We start from the raw sequence: 17,288 nt of genomic DNA, 5'->3' as shown, positions 1-17,288 counted from the left end.
GTACCAACACACGCACACAAACACCCCATCCCCAGACTTACACTCATGATGCAAGCAGGCGTACAAACATGCTAGCTTTGCTGACCCCCTCGGTCAACCTACCACAAACACAACCCCTCCGCTTCTCTCCCCTGCTCTCTCCAATGACTGTTACTCTCCTCCTACCCTTCCCCTGACACACACAGACACACACACACACAGCGCTGCATGGCCCTAAGCTGACCTGCAGTGTGTACTGACGTCACCCACCAGACAAGGAGAGGCACCATTCCAGACACACACACACACACACACTTGTGCGGGTCCACACACACCGCCGACTAAAGGGGGGGAAGCTGCATTCCAGCGCCTCCGCTCACACACACACACACACACACACATGCACACACATGCACACACAAACACCACGCCAGCCTGCCGGTAGGAAGCATGGAGAGAGCTCAGCTGTAGTGTGGGGGAGGCGGAAGGGGGGTGGGGGGGGGGGGAGAGAGAGGCGGGGAGGCTTGGCGTTGAGCCAGAGTTCCTCTGAGCTCAGCACTTCCCCTTTCAGCCTCGGCCAGCCGCCGTTTGCGTAACGCGGCCCTCCCGAGGACTTAACCCCTCGCTTCCTGGAGTCACCCCCCGGGGGGGGCTGTTTCACCACGGCGTCGACCATAGCCCCCGCCCCCCCCCCCCCAACCCGTGCGGGACACTTGATGTGAGACAAAGAGAGAGAGAGATGGAGATAGAAAGAGAGACAGAGAGAGAGACAGGGAGAGATGGAGAAAGCCAGGAAATTGGAACGGAACCTATCCCCCATCCTCCCGACTAGTTAATTCACAGGATTTTGCCAGTGGGGGTGAACGACGCAGCTTTTTCCCTTTATCACCCTCTCCTAAAATATTCACACATCTCTCACCCACGCCCTGGGGTCCAGTTCCCCTCACACCCAGAGAGTCTTTAGCCTGCTTTAGAAGATCATCTCTTCCAGAGGACAAAGTAGGCTGCACGCACCAGTGCTTCAGCAGCAGAGATAACCCACCTACTGAATTCAATAGTAAATTAGCCCCTAAACTAGCTTCATCATCAACAGCCCTCCTTACCAGCCACCTGGGGGTCTCTCTGCCATTTAATTACTCTTAGACAAGGGGCTGGCCCTGGCACACCCACGGCCTCTGAAAACTGCCTGCCTTATTGCATCTGCTGCATGGCACACACACACTGACCTTCCAGAACAATCCAAGCTCTCGGCCTATGTAGGCCAACCTGTCCACCCTGCCAAGCACTGACCCACGGCTAACACATCCGCCACAGCGGTTTTTCCCCCCAAAACAGAGATGACAAGTGTCATTCCTCACACTAACCACAGCAGACGTTGGGCTGCGAGGGGGGGGGGGATAGGAGAGAGGGGAGAGAGAAGAGTATGGTGAGCTCACGTTTAATATCACTTGACACGCGTCATCCAGCATTGCCTGAACCGACGCTGAGCCCCCCGTGTCAAAGCTTCATTCACTCACTCACACACACACACGCGCGAAGAAAAAGCAAAGACAAACATCATGACTGCCCGGCATATCTAATCGACAGGATCCTGAAGAGGGGCAGGGACAGGGTTTAGATGGATGAAAGGGATGATGAGAGAGAGGGGGGGGAGAGAGAGATAGAGAAAGAGAGAGACAGAAAGAGAGACAGAGAGAGGATGCATGTGAGTGGGAGGGAGGCTGGAACACTTTCTGTAGTGGTTAGTCGATTCTCCTGCCTACAGGCAATTCCTGTAAATATTGACACTGATGTTAAGACCATTCTCTTAAGGCTCAGCTATACAGAGTGGTAGCTTGATGCACTTCTGGCACAGTGAAGCATCTCTAATCACATCCCATAGCAGAGACCGGTGTCAGCAAACTGAGAAGAGGCCCGCTGCTTGCCTTCAATGGGACATGGTTGGATAAGCCACAAGAAAAGAGTGCTTTCTGACCAGGTCCGGATGCTTCTCCAAGTCCTTTTGAGTTCCCACTGGAGAGACTATTTCTGACATTTTAGAAGAGGAATCCTATTTCGCAAAAATGGCTGGTGAAAGGATGTCATGATCCACTGCTAACTTGAGAGAAACGTTGCTGCTACTGGCTAGAGACCGAGTAGCCACAGAGACAGGTTAGAGACCTGGTCCATTCCAAGGTTTGTGTCTCCGATTCTAAGAGTTTAGCTTGTTAGCATGTTAGCTTCGTGATCCCAGACCTGTATCACTGGTTAATGTGTAGCCGGCCTGATCTATTGGTGCACTGGATGATAAAGGGATCCTAGGTTATGATCGTTTATGGTTTGGACTGGAGCAAATATTAGAAGACGTGTAACCTCTTTCTAATCAAACAAATGCTCTGCTTCACTCAAAGCAGTACATGTTTATGCAACAAGATCCTTACCATAAAGACTCAATTTCAATTAAGTGTCATCATCTCCATTTGATTCCACAGTGAATAAGTGGTAAAGGTGTGTGTGTGTGTCTGTGCTGAGCTAAGGAAGAGGAGAGGGGGAAGAGGAACATAGGTACACCTCAGTGTCATGGTAACCATAATGGGGGACTGGAGGGTTGCGCGAAGACCCCCTTCGGAAGGCAAGACTGCATCCATCCACAAATTAGGTCAATGAGATTTGCCCAAATTAGGTCAAAGGCAGTCAGGGGTACCATCCTGGACAGCCAGGGAGAGGAGGGGTGGGGGGGAGGGAGTGAGAGTGCAGAAAGAGAGAGAGAGAGAGAGAGAGAGAGAGAGAGAGAGAGAGAGAGAGAGAGAGAGAGAGAGAGAGAGGGGGGGAGAGTAGAAGGTTGAGAGAGCAGAACCAAGTAGCTTACTACAGCTGAGCTCATCACATTCATTATACAGCTAATTACTGCTGTAGGCCAGTACACACACACACACACAAGCACCAACACACACAACAAACACACCGATTTAGTTCTAGATATACAAATGACTAAGCCAAGACTACGTCACACACACACACACACATAAACAAACTAAAACTTCACCTGGCTCCCTCAAGCATAAAAAGTTCAAATGTTTCTGTTCGGCTTCAACATTCAGCCAGAACATCTTATTACCCCCTAAACAGATATCCGTGTGATCTATGTTTCCAGCTATGTTTAGATCAAAACGCCTTTGAAAAGCAGTCAAATTCAGTTACACTACTTAACAAGAGTAGAGTACCCCAGCTCCTCCTCCAAATCCTATCTCAGTTGTCCACCCTCTTTCCTCCCTTCTCCCCCCCCCTCCCATCTTTAGGCTGTTTGGTTGCTTTCTTATTTATCATCATCAACTCCTGTTTCCGTTTCTTCTCTTCTCCTCCAGAAGGGTATGTGGAAGAATCCATATCGGGCACGAGGTTGTTGCTCATAAACGGAGGGGAGAAGTCTTTTGAAGTCGACGACAAGTTGGATTCTCTTTCATCATCTCTGACTGTCAGCGCTCTGTTTTGAACAACTCAAAAGACAAGCGTGACTCCAAAAAGAAACGCCATCTCTTTTTCTCCAAATACGACCCCCTCCCCCCCCCCAGGGTCGGGAGTCAGTCGGTCGGATGGGCCCAGTGGTGTTAGCTGAGCAAATTAGCAAGGTGTTTTGGAGCACTGCTGCGGCAGCCCCGGCCTGTGGTGAATTTGAAAAGTTCTGATCCTCATGGATGTCGAAAGGTCTGATCTGGCCCATCTTCCTGTGTGTGCGCATGTGTGTGTCACGCTGTGCTGTGGGATTCTTTCAACTCACCATTGTCAGTGGTCGAGGCTACTACTGTGCTGGACTCACTACAATGGCTATCAGAGAGAGATATTAGAGAGAGATATTAGAGAGAGATATTAGAGAGAGATATTAGAGAGAGATATTAGAGAGAGAGAGAGAGAGAGAGAGAGAGAGAGAGAGATGGAGAGAAAAGGAGAGAGAAAAACAACCTCAAACTCGGCGATCAAACTCCGGCCCCTGGCCCGCAGAGGGACGTGACGGTCTGTCCAATCACGTCGCGTCGCCTGTCTCGCGCCCACACTGGCACAGCGCACACAGCGAGCCGAGCGTGTGTTGACTGTCCCATGTATCTGCATGCGAGAATGGCCGCCTATGCGAGTGCCAGCCAGGGAGTAGAGAGGGTAACCAGCTCTTTATCTACCGCCCAAACCAGCCTGTTTATGGGCTCAGCTGGCTGCAGAACCAATGTTCTGTGCAGTAACAAGCAGCCCAGACCAGTACTGGTGAGAACTACGCCAGCGGTAAAGAGAGAGCCTGGGATGGAGCCAAGGCTCTGGACCAGGGCTAGAAGCCAGGCTAGAGGAGGCCACGGTACCAGGAGCCTGAACAGAGGCTACAGCCAGCCCCCGAGATCCGGGGGAGGGGAAACGGCAGGGCCAGACGAGGGTTCTTCACAGGGGCTCTGGGTTGGAGGGGGGAAGCTATGGTTGAGGGCCAGAGACAAGCTTTCACTGGAGGGGCTGGAAAAGCAGGGTTTGTGCTAAGGATGGGACTGGGGCTTGGATGGGGAGATGGGGGAAGGCAAGGAGCAAGTATTCAGAGGCTTGGGGGCCAGAAAAGGGAGGGTAAGGAGGGGGGTGGATACTGGAAGAGGTTGTAGCAGGGCCAGGGGCCTCAACCTCCAGAGTTAGTCAGCTGTTTCCCTCGCCAACAGCTGGAGGGAAAGAGGGAGGGACTAGAAGCTTAGAGGAGAGGGAGGGGTAAAATGGGGGGGGGGATGGATCCCAAGTGAGACAGTGGAAGAAGAGCGAAAGTGGAGAGAAAGAGGGAGGAGAGAGAAAGGGGGGGGGGGGGGGGAAGAGAGGACCCGGGGAGGAGAGATGGTGGTAATGGAGGTTTGGAAGCTAGACAGTGGAAAAGCCATTAGATTCCTGTGTAAGAAAGAGAGCAGCGAGGAGTGCAGCCAGACAGAGGGTGGTTAAGGCTCGCTGCGTCCGCGACAGCTCTTCCCTTTCGCTCTCAGTTTCCCTCTTCATCCCTCTTTCCTGTCTCCATCCCTCGTCCTTCTCCTCTCCTCAACGATCCATCACGGCAGTATTATTCTTCGCCTGCCCCCTTGACTGTGCAACAGTCATGCTATTCATTACAAACGACCTGCAGCCATGACCCTCCAAACGCAGTGAGCTTCCAAACAGGTGTCCCTCGCACGCAAGCGCACGGGCGCACACACACACATGTGAACATTGGACACGTAGAGCAGTGCAGAACTCCAAGTAAGGAAGAGGGGAAGGGGCAAGGGGGGGAGAGGGAGGAGCGGAAAGAGGAGAAAGTGTTGAAAGTGCCTCCTACGTGCCTTGTTTCGATAAAAGTGGCAAAATGAGATTTGGAGTGGGAGAGTGAGGGTCGGGGGCTGCCATGGGCCAAGCATCCTCTGGTCGAGAAGCACTTTACAGGCTATTAGATTCCATTCAAATCAGCCAGTTGACTGGGATAAAAGCATCTGTCTCTGGCTCAGTGTGTGACTCAGCAATTCTGCCCGCCACAGGTGGACGTTCTTGTAACGACACGCTGCATATCAATGAGGGATTTCAACTGCACGCATGCATCTCACACCTTGACACCTCTCCCTTTTCTTCTCCATCGTTCCTGCCTTTTCTCCCCTACTAACACTCGGAATTCCTCATGTTCTTTGGTACAATCTCTTGGTTCCTTTGCCTCCCCTAATGATTCTATTTTCGGTTTGACTCCTCCTTCGCTAGCTCTCCTTCAACCCTCAGTCTATCACTCTGTCATCCTCTACCTGTTTCTTCAATCCGTCACCACCCTCCTCTTCCACCTCTTACTGTGTGGATAAACGGGTAGACCCTTCTCCTATCCTCCCTCTCCAGCCCCCAATTTCAACCCCTATGTGTGGGTTTATACCCTCTCCTCCTCCTCTCCTCCCTCTCCTCCTCCTCTCCTCCCAAGATCTGAGTCTTCTCTCTTTTTCATTCCTTCCTGTCTTCATCTCCTCATCCCCTCCTCCCTCCTTCCATCGGTGCAAGGGCTCCTCCTTTCTCCATCCCCCTCTCGTCCCCTCGCAGTGGGCTGATGGCGAGGGCAGAAGGTGTGGAATATAGATCAGGGGGAGATGGATGGAGCACCAGGAGCCATAGCCAGTCCCACAGGTCCCAGACCAGAGATTAACTAAATATTAGCTGACAGAAACAGAGCGAGACACACAGCTGCTGCCCACCTGCAGGACAATGGAGACTGCTTTTATCTTCTACTCACTGGAGGAGACACACACAGACATAGACACACACACACACACACTGGATATACATTTATTATGCATATGGTATAAAGTGTGAATCCTGTGTTTACTGTATATATATTATAGAATGCTAATAAAATAGAATTATACTCATAAATATAAACATATATATATACACACACGTGTAGATGCTAGTACGCAGATACACAAGCATAGAAAGCACACGGCAGATCAGGGGCAACCTAGGAAAACCAGTCCACTAATCACATTCTCTCCTCCCCCTCTCTGCCAGCTAGGATGGAGGGAGGAAAAAAGGAATGAATCTTTATTAGAAGATGTGTCCCTGCTCTATCGATCCGTCCACTCCCTCACTCCGCCTCCTTCCCTTCTCTCCCTTTCCTCTTCTTCTTTTGTTATTTTAGGCGTGTGTCGGCCATCCACTCCAATAGAGTCGGACTGTACATCAGAGAGAGTATGCTATTACCCATGTCTCCCTGGGCCACTGGCTGTCGCTGGGAGGATGGTGTGTGTGTGCGTGTGTGCATAAGTGAACCTTGCCACCTGGGGAAGGGGGGTAGAAAAGGGAGGGACATCAGAATGAGGCGGGAACATCACTACACTATAGAAACCAATTCTCTAGAACAGACCCAACCATTTTAACACCCAGGTTTCTGTAGCACCATGTCCTTATGTTAGCAGCCTGATATTTACGGTCGATCACTAAACTGGCCTACATTCTAGTGGTGCACATCTAACTGTAATTCCAGCAATCTCTGTATGTACCTTGATTATCTTGAGAACTGGATGTTGTCTGAAGTAGAAATCGGCCTGTGTATCACTTAGGACCCAAGGACGTGCAGTGTCGTGTGTAAAGTTGTTTGGATGAGCAGTTTGTAAATAAATTGAATATACAAACGTGTGTTTTGAGCTGCACTAAGCAATCACAACAGGCACTGCACTTTCGTTCCCTGCCAACTGGCGCGCCAGCACGCTGGAAAAGTACTTTTTTTTTTATATTAGTTTGGCTTGATGCGTGTAAATTCCAGTGGGTACTCAAGTTTGGGTAGGGAATCTGTGTGTGTGGCTCCATTATCTCGCCACCCGGGCACTGTATGATGCTGAGGTGGGGCAGGTGCATGGCTCAGGCACCGAGGATGTGCAGTGTTGACCGTTTGCGACAAGTAATATAAATGTATAAATACGACAAATGAATATATAGGCTAGCATTCCCACAGGCACTGCAACTAGCATTAGTTGAATACACAGCAGCAAGACTCAGAAACGAGCTACTGCATACATGGATTTCACATGAAAATAGCGTTAGCTACCGAGCTATGTCTGGCTTTCAGCAGTTAATGTTAGCAAGCGACTGTTCTCACATGACTAACGGGGTGTATAGTCAGCTAACTTTAGTAGTTGCTAACTGAATTATTACGCTCATTGTTACTTGAGTCAAAATTGGGAAACACACTAGAGGATCAAACATTCTGTCTGTTTAACTACAACAAGCTAGATCACGAATACCGAGCAGGTCCCTGTAAGTCCAGTTCACTTTTGTTCATTTTGTTCTGTTCAATCTGTTCTATTGGTCGTACATCTATCTGGAGCACACTGGGAGAGAGCTCAGTTCTAAAAGTGGAAACAGAGCAGTGGTGTGGAGCATCAGGTCTCGCTCACAGGGACTTCCTGTGGGACGGCTGCAGACACAGGAAGTAGCAGGGAAACATGCTGTATCCAGATAGGCGAGAGTAAATAAGATATGGGTTTCTATTGCTCTGCTTGGGAGGGAAGGGGGAACATTGAGAAAGGACAAGAAAGCGAGAGAGAGAGAGCGTGAGAGCAGAAAAAGAGAGATAGGGAGGCAGTTGGGGAGAGGGGGGGGGGGAGGGTGGAAGAGAAAGAGAGTGCAAAGAGGAGAGCAGCTAGGATAAAGAAGCTCTTCTGTGAAGAACCCTTCAGAGGGCCAAACTAAATTCCGTTGCATGCTAAAAGCTCTACTCCTCTCCTTCTTGTCGTCCTCCCCCTCCTCCCCCTCCTCTCCCCTGTCTCTCATGCCTGGAGAGTCATCCAAGCTCCACTCGCCTGCCTCTCCACACTAAGGTGAGTGCATGTCTCACATGCCAGTGCACAGCCATGGCATTCTCTCTGTAGGCAGGCCCACAGGCACCCCACATACTCAGGGACCTCGGCATACCAACACACCCTAGCCCTCCCCTATCAAGAAGAGGATGGGCCATTTGTTCCAACGCTGTGTTTTCTCTCAGCCGCGGATCGGATGCTCTTATAGATTAGATCGGATTGCATGACTACCTGCGTACCTGGGCATCTGGAAAACGACGGGTATTCATCATACCTTCACTCATCGCTGAAACGACAGGGTTCTGACGCCAAAACGTCTCTCTGTCTTTCTCCCAGATACACACACAGGTGAACCAATGGCTTGCTGGCTCATTGGACAACTGAAGGGTGGATGTGATTCAGTTGTCGGTTCATAGCAATGACCAGGCCGAAGACAGTATTTATACTGTATGTGTATAACCTTCGGCCCATGGGAAATCCATGGGGTGCTAAATTACCAAGTTAGACTTAGACCACCTTTGAGGTAGGGGGCTTCAGTAATAAATAACACATCTAGTCTATGTATTGTGTTGTATTGTTTTTGTTATTCTAAAGCACCAATCCCCATGGCTGTCAGACAAGAGTGTTTGTGTACCTGTAGATGTGCATGTATTCAGTGGAAACTAAATATGTTCACACTGATTGACAGGAATGCCATCCACCCTCTTGTTATTAGCATGCCTCAACTGTACACACACGCACACAGAAACAATTGAATGACTATGAACTGTGGACCAGACCGGTCGTGGATGAGTTGAGAGTAAGAACGTGCCTCCCTGTGTGACCCTGTTTGATGTGGGATGATAGGGAAGTTTGCTCTCAGTCACAAGCAACCGTGAGCACTGAGCAGGTACCCTTCAACAGTCCACACACCCACACACCCACACACACACCCAAAGCCTTTGGGGTTTTTTCAAAACTCTGAAGCTTCTGTGTGTGTGAAGGAAGAGACAGCTGTTGACCATGGAACACAGTGAGGCACTGTGCTGAGGTAATAACGAAAGCATGTGTGTCACACACAAGCACACACACGCACATCCGAGCAAACACACACACGCACACACACACACACTTGGATCCCCTTCCTCCCACAGTCAGCAGTGGCCTAGGCTCCATAGTGCTTATTTCAGCAGCTCATTGGCGCAAAGAGAAATTCATTAAAGAGAAAGAGGGGAGGAGAGGGAGAGCAGAGTGTGGCATTCCCTGGTGTTGTTATGGCCAAATCGAAGAATGAGGACGCTGCTAGTAAAAGTCATGATATGAAACAGGAAAAAAAAGGAATACTTTTCATGGAGCCTTGTCATGGGTGGATTTAGTGTGATGGCCTGTGCCCCACGCCCCACCCCCAGTCCTCCATCCTTCCCTCCCCCGTTCTCTGGGTAGGAGTGTGTGGAGAGGAGTGGAAAAGGAAAGAAAGAATCTAGGAGGAGAGCCACAATGAATGCGAAGCCCACACTGTGAAGCCCATTGTCTCTAAGTAAGGGACTGGGACAAACACAGAGCAAAACACTTGCGCACACCCACACACACACACACACACACACACACACACACACACACACACAAAGATAATGTGTTTCCATTACAAAGCAGCTGAATACCATCCTATCTTACATCCACTCAACTGTCTAAAGAGTGGATGGCATAGGCTTTGAACACACACACACACACACACTCACATTATCCCTAAACACATTCTCTGCGCTTGGATAAGGTGCCCGCTCTTCTCCCTGTTGGAAAGTCAGCTGTTTACACTAGCTCGGGCTCAGCCATGTTTCCATGACGATGAGATCCCAGGGTCAGTCACGTGGTGCAGGACTCCAGCTCCTGATAGGAGAGGTTGCTCTGCGATAGCAATCCAGGATCAGCCTCCCTCCTTCTCCTCAGCTTGACCCGGGCCACCAGGGGACCATCTCAGATCTCCGCTCAGAGTCCGTGCCTGTGCTTGTCCAGCTCCACAAGGACTCGTCTCGAGTCTCTATTCTATCAGCTAACCACTTAACCAGGTTACTGGGCCAAGGCAAAAATAACAAACGCTACTTTTTCCCTACAGCACAAGGACAGAAAGGTCTGAACTATCATCAAATGGACTGGTTGTATCAGACATTAGTACAAAGAATGTTCTCATAAAGATGGCTGAGATCTTTTACTAGCTGGAAGAAACCGACTGAAATGTGGAAGACATTTTTGCTTTAAAAGACACCGGGTTCAGATATAGGAATGAAGAAGCTCAGCTAACATGAGACCTAAACTAAAACAGAGAAACAGAAAGTGGCCGACTCTAAATGTGTTCAACCCACTGAAAGCAAACTCAGTCACCAAGAGCCTCAAAGACAACATGCTCATGCAAGATTTAAGTTCCAGATCTTACATTCTGCACTTCTGTGGACAAAATGCTTGAAATGTCAAAGTAGGCCCCTGAAAGGCCCGGTGAATTCTTAAGGTGGCTTTTGTTAACGCTTGGAAGCACGGAAACCGTGTGTGTGTGTGTGTGTGTGTGTGCATATGGTGAACATTATCATAAAGACATGCCCTTACGTCACGTTGGGTCTAAAGTCACATCGAGACGTTCTCTCACACAAAAGGCAACTTCTCTGATCTCGCTGGAGCACCTACAGACACACACCTTTCCCCTGTTGGAATGAGCGGAAGAGGTCACTCGGTCGTTTTATCCCCTGCTAATGAGGCAATCCCCCCCCTCCCTCTCATTCTCCCTCTCCCTAACTCCCTCCCTCTTGGTGATTTGCCCCTTGCTGTGGTTGTGACAGAGGGCCCGACATTCAGCTCAGGGATGCTAATATATAACTGTGATTTATAGGAGACGTAAAGAGGTAAAGTGGGATGAAATACAAACTGGCACGGGCACTTACACACTCATCACTAGCCGGTCTTAAAGACTTTGAGTCTCGCTGTGAGACTTCAGCAGCCACGCAAAAACACACACACACACGTCACCAAAATAGGAGGACCAAATGAAAATGACATTCACACTCTAACGGGTGCAACACCCGCATACATTCACTGGTATTTTGGGCAGGGCAAAATATGGGCTAGCCTATCAGCTAAGCCCATGGAAAACCCACCGGAATAGGCCTCCGGTTCTGCATTCTACATTCTCCCTGACACAGAGTATCACAGACCCATTACACTCTCCCCCTCATCTCCCACACACCCTCCACAACAATATAAGCACAAAGCCACAACCCTTCATTTAAAGGCTCGGCTAACATTGGTTAGCATGGATGCTAGCTATAGTCAGGCAAGGATAAAGCTAATCACGTCAGAGGGAGTGACATATGCCAGGCGTCAGTGTGACCCTCCTGGGGGATGCAGGGTTATAGTAACAGGATCAGGGATAGGGGTAAGCCCCAGGCACTGTGCCTCATGGGCAGGTGGGGGGGGGGGGTGAGGGGTCGAAGAAAGAAAGAAAGAAAGAAAGAGGGGTAAGGAGCTGATATCGGAGACAGAAAAGGAGAGAGGGACATATACCTGACCCAGATGAAAAGTGAGGAAGGCAGTGCCAGTGACAGGGGAGTTATGTTCGGGATGTGTTCATCCATGTCCCAATGCCATCCCTCCCTGGTTGATGAGATCCAGAGTTGTAATAGAAACTGCACATACTGGGTCCAGTGTTCACAACTATTTTAGCTCCATTTAATGAAGCATTCAGTGTTGATATGGCGAGGAATACAATTTGGGAAAACACAGCACTTAAGGCACAAGAGCATAGACTACTGCAAAGCCTAACTAATGGGTCAGTGTATTTGTAAAATGAATGTGGAACTGTAATGGTGTGCCTTCTCAGTCATTGTTTAAAGAGCTTAGTGCTGTAGTTATCTGCTCAATATTTTCCTTGTGTTTGAATATCTGGAGCCACAGCATTCCAAGAGCTGAACACTTGGGAGAGCGACGGATCCATGCCTCCATTTCTTCCCCTCTTCTTCTTCCAGCCCGCTCTCTTTCAATCCTTGTCTATTCCCCTCTCCTTATCTCTGTTCTCTTTTCCTACCCATCACCCCATCTCCCCCATTCTCTCACACAGTAACACCCCCTCTCCGCTAGCTCAATCCCTTAGTCCCAGCATTGATGTATGGAGGGGGAAAAAAAGGGAGTGTGATTAATGTCTTTCAGAAAAAGATAAATAATCACGGGAGACTGGGGGGCTGGTAGTTGGCCTTAGGGGAGTAAATATGGAGACTTTTATAGCTGCTTGGGGAGAGAGGGAGACAGGGAGAGGGGGGGAGGAGAGGTACGGCAGCAGATCCATTCAAGTGTATTAGCTTCTCCCCATACACAATAACCTCTGGCTCAGCTAGTCCTCCACTGTCTTTCATCATCGACACACAATGGCATCCCACAGACAGCTCATGCACACGCATCACACGCAAGCATACACGTTATGCACACGCGCCGCGAGAGCTCCTGTGCCTGCACGCACACACACACACACAGACGCAGACGCACACAGGGGCCCACAAACACAATTTAAGGTCAGACCCTCGTGTGTTTGATGGGCCAATACATGTGGCTGGTGACGTGGTTGACAGCCCTCTCCCATGTCGCCCTGCTTTTAAGCCCTCCCCTAGAGGGTGCCTGTCCCCTGGAGAAGATTGCATCTTTTATTTATCGCTCTTTTCCTCAGCCGGGTTTCCCTGCAAAAATTCGGAGGCGAAAATTGCAATCAGCACAACAGGCTTTCCCCCCGCTGTGTGCTTGCCTGTCGTTCTCTCCGTCTGTGAACATGCAAGGATGTGACAAACAACACGCACACACACACATTCTCTCTCCTTTACACACACCTCCTTTCTGCGCTTCCTCTCCCCATCTCTCTCTCTCTTGCTCGCTCGCTCACACACACACACACACACACACACACAAGTCCTTCATTGGTACTGCCGGACAAAATCAGAGATAGCATTCATATTCGGCAGACCCTTTAAATCTTTGCCTTGTTGAAACAAATAAGCCTAATGCCGAGGAATCTGGTAAACAGGCCAGATAGGAGCTGGTCTGGGGTTCCTATTGTGCACCACAACACATTCTCCGAGCCAACAAGAGCTGAAGCTCAACACAGAGATTCTTCAGAGGCAGAGAGGGGAGGAAGGGAGGGAGGAGAAAGATCATGCATAAAATCATGTTTGCAGATTGCATTAGAATTCAGATGAACTGGAGAGGGTAATGGGATTAAAATCCTGAACCGTTTCCAAGGGCGGGGAGCAGGAGTGACAGCTGAGGCTATTGCACTGACGAATGCAGTGAAATATTGTGGCTCTGGCAGAGGGAAGTAGGGGGGTTGTTTTCTACAAGCCTAGCCTCTCTCTCTCTTCGACATATTCCCATTCGGAATGCAGCACATGATTGTGTGTTGGCAGCCCAACCTACCGCCACTTGGGCAATTTCATCTAGTCCCAGTTTAGAAAAATATCAGAGAACGCAGCAGAGCAAAGGAATTACATCTCACAAAGGTGTTTGGCACACAAATAGGAGCACTGTGTCTTTAAATCGCCGTCCCTCCCACCCTTTCTAAATATCTGCTATTTAGCCAGCGGTGAAAAGATATAGGGGGCTTTTGTCTCGTTACCCGTTGGTGGGGGACAGAAAGCTGGAAAGACAAAAAAAAAATAGGAACAAAGTGCCAAGCTGTCAATTTGGGTGGCTAGGGGCGATTTAACCGTTCCCTGGAAATTAGATATTCCCAAAAGTGATTGAAAAGGAGGAAGGCTTCACACGCAAGCAAACAAAGCTGCTCTTGGTCCCTGCAGAAATGCAAAAGATGTGGACAGGATCTGCTTATTCTCAATATGACCAAAATTCCCCGTAGCATGGCTGCTGACACAAGCTAGCCTACTCACCGACTTGCAATACGTTGTCCACCCAGCCACCCTCCAGGAGAGTGACACCCCGTAGGAAAGGCAGCTGGGTCTCGTCATTGTTGTCCCCGCTAGTCCCACTCTCCTCTCCCCCCGCGTTGAAAGAGGAATACATGCAGATCTCCTTTTCGCTTCTCGGGAACGACCAGTACACGATCCTTCGCTGGACGGGTTCTGGAATCCTTTCGAATCGTTCCTCAACCCTCTGGAAGGGCCACTTCTCCGCGACTCTACGCGCCGCGATGTCTAGTAGCGATTCGGGGTTATGAGTCTTTCCCGACCCACCTGGAGCGGACCCCGGACCGCCGCACAGAACTCCTCCAGCCCTCTGCCCCTGCCTGCATGCCGGATTGTAGCCTGGCCGGCAGCAGAGCCGCTTGGCCGGGGGCTGCTGGACTCGCTCCGCCATGATCGCACCGCTTTAACTCGCAGCGCAGTTCCTCTCCGATCATATAAACGGGATAAGGAAGAGAAAAGGACACTCTCCAGCCGATTGTTTACCGTAGATGGAGAGACAAGCCTTATTTGGAATAGTGGGAGGAGCCTCCAAGTTCCGTGAAGTCCTTTGTGTTGTCAAATTAACCGAGATGGGTGGGACTTTGGACTGATGCCAGCGCACGAGTGGCACTAAAAAGGAAACTGGAGGCGGAATTCCCGAACGTCGGCAAATCCTTTGTGAAGCCATTCGGGAGCGAGAGGGCGGGCTTAAGCGAACGAAGTCTTTGAAGTTTGGTTCTGTTTGAGTTTGAGGGCGGGGTCTAATCCATGGGCGGTCTCCTAGTTTCCCACAGGGGCATAAGGGGCAAGAGAGTTGAAATGTAGACGTATTTTCAGACAGTCTTCAATAACCGCAGGCTCTCCTCCTCTCAACAACATCACGAGGGTTGTGTTTCCTGTAGTCCAAGGGGCTCCAAGCTCAACTGTCATAGAGGGAAAGGGCGTGGGAGGAAGACCGTAGGCTGTGTTTTTATCCATTAACCAATAACCAGATTCTGATCTTTCTCAAACGCACAATCAAATTAAGGGAGGAAAAAATAATGAAAGCAGAAAATAGATCTTTAATCTGAAATAAAATGATTTATATAGGCTACCATTGGCCTCTTCTGCATGTGTTTCGGGCTGACCTCCCCTCGTATCCCCTGAGTGCATAGCGGTGGCCTTTGAACTGCTCTGAAAGTGATCCATGCCTTATGGACGGAACAGATGTGAGCTAACCTGATTTAGTTTCAATACTTCGCCACAGGAAGTTCAGAAAGTCAGCAGGTCCTTTGTTATGATCTTTTCTATTCTTTCTCGTCGACAAAATTCATAATTTGGTGCATAATAGCCTACATATTTGAATGATTTATTTCTCAACATAACCACACACACACACATTATGTATAGTGCCTGTAAGCCTTGAGGTATGTGATTTTATCACGTTTAATCTCTGATTATTGAATGTCACGTATGATCTCAGTGATTAAACGTTACTATACAGCCAGGACTACAACTCCCATCTTCCCACGATAGCACATACGTCATTACAAGTGGCGAGTTGCGACAACATTTCCTGGTGCTCAAGTGCTGCTGGAGTACCAGATCAGCCTTTTTCCAAAATACAAGTCTCTGTTAGGTGAGTGTGTACAAGTTTATTATACTGGTCTGTCATTAGACAACAAGTACTCTTGCCTATGTACAACGTTGGCTGTATCTGGTAATCTGTAGCCGACTTTTGCCAGAAGACAGTTTACGTTAGCTGGCTAGCTGTAGCTTGTTCGTTACACAGAAGTTGGGCCAGTCCTAAAAATCATTGTTGCGTCTAACAGTGAGTGTGTCCCTAACAGTTTTATATTGGCGAAATTTACCAGAGCTTGGGAAAAAGGCACCTAAGACGCGATAAAAAATTTTTTTATTTGACGTTACTGTGAATAACTATCTAACTAGGAATCTTAGAGACGTAAAGCTAGCTACAGTTACCACCTATTCGATTCTGGATGTAAATCCGACCATAGTCTATGGCATAGACGAAATAGCCTAGCTATGCGGACTGCCTGCCTTCCCACCGAATTGGTTTTGGAAATCATGGTTAGAGGATGCAGTTTCCTATAAGTTTAGAGTACTTTTTTGGTGAGGGAAGTATCACCCAAATTAGGGTATTTCAGACCGATAAATAACATAACATTTTTCTATTAATGAAACTTATTTTCTCTAAATAAATAGGGTGCTCGTATAAATAGTACATTTTGTACTGCAATTTCAATATCATTTTTTTGCATAGATTTAGAAGTACCTTAGTTTGTGCTCATAACTTCTTTCTTACTATTTTTCTCCCCCAGATCTGTTTTAAGTTGTTGTTGGTGATCAGGATGATTGACGTGCGAGCGTGGGCAGAGTATGTGGTGGAGTGGGCGGCCAAAGACCCGTACGGCTTCCTGACCACGGTCATCTTGGCTCTGACCCCACTCTTCATCGCCAGTGCCCTGCTGTCGTGGAAACTGGCCAAGATGATTGAGGCGCGCGACCGTGAACAGAAGAAGAAGCAGAAACGGCAGGAAAACATCGCTAAGGCCAAGCGGGCCAAGAAAGACTGAGCCGATGGATGGGAGGGAGGGATGAAAGACGAGAGATGGCAGCTACCACGCTCCGTGTTCTCCTCTCCCTCCCCAGCCCCAGCGCAGGCCCACTGCCTCTGTCCTACCCAAGGATCGGAGGCAGGATGTGGGCCCCACCTTGGAGCCTTGCAGCACTGGGAGGGCCAGCATCCAGCCTGGGCAGAGGCTAAACCTGCAGGACTCTTGCCAGCTAGAGGACAGTGAACATCTTGATCCACAAGAAGGATCTGCTGTCTGGCTGTTGTGATGGTGCAGTACCTTGCATTCCATTTATATCAAATCTTCTGATTTCAATACATAAGCATACCACGGTTTGAATGATTTTGCTTTAATTTAAGTTACTAATGAAAGGCTTTTATTTGTATTAATAGTTGTTTATGAAAAATGTTTTATAGATCTGGAGAAGTTTAAAACACCAACCACGTAATGCCAAGGCTGGGCAAACCATGGGGTTTTCACCACACATATGATTTCCAATTTCTTTTCTCTCTGCTTAATAAACAGTTTTGTTTGAAAACGTG

At 49.0% G+C, this 17,288-nt stretch overlaps 2 protein-coding genes across 3 annotated transcripts in view; one reads left to right on the top strand and one right to left on the bottom strand.

Moving 5' to 3' along the window:
* The window catches only part of LOC146232701 (zinc finger SWIM domain-containing protein 6-like), a 34,189-nt gene extending 19,595 nt beyond the window's left edge, over nucleotides 1–14,594 (bottom strand). Inside the window, exon 1 of the mRNA XM_084690136.1 lies at nucleotides 14,156–14,594. Within this exon, the coding sequence (XP_084546262.1) occupies nucleotides 14,156–14,582 (427 nt within the window). The 5' untranslated portion in view covers nucleotides 14,583–14,594. The remainder of the gene's footprint in view (nucleotides 1–14,155) is intronic.
* Nucleotides 14,595–15,640: 1,046 nt separating this feature from the next.
* On the top strand, nucleotides 15,641–17,284 carry smim15 (small integral membrane protein 15). 2 transcript variants are annotated; one of them, XR_014742232.1, is made up of 3 exons: nucleotides 15,641–15,788; nucleotides 16,492–17,016; nucleotides 17,163–17,284. XR_014742232.1 is itself a non-coding variant. In XM_084690142.1 (2 exons), the coding sequence occupies exon 2, from the start codon at nucleotides 16,522–16,524 to the stop codon at nucleotides 16,744–16,746; it is 225 nt and encodes a 74-aa protein (XP_084546268.1). In that variant the 5' UTR covers nucleotides 15,641–15,788; nucleotides 16,492–16,521; the 3' UTR covers nucleotides 16,747–17,284. The 2 variants fall into 2 exon arrangements, 1 of the variants encoding a protein (XP_084546268.1); XM_084690142.1 differs by having other exon boundaries at nucleotides 16,492–17,284.
* The last annotated feature ends 4 nt before the right edge of the window (nucleotides 17,285–17,288 follow it).

The sequence above is a fragment of the Hypomesus nipponensis genome, chromosome 24 (genome assembly GCF_054491055.1).
Source record: "Hypomesus nipponensis isolate SF chromosome 24, ASM5449105v1, whole genome shotgun sequence".
NCBI classification, from domain to species: Eukaryota; Metazoa; Chordata; class Actinopteri; order Osmeriformes; family Osmeridae; genus Hypomesus; species Hypomesus nipponensis.
Note: the sequence above shows the minus strand (reverse complement) of the source record. Positions and strands in the feature narration are given on the sequence as shown.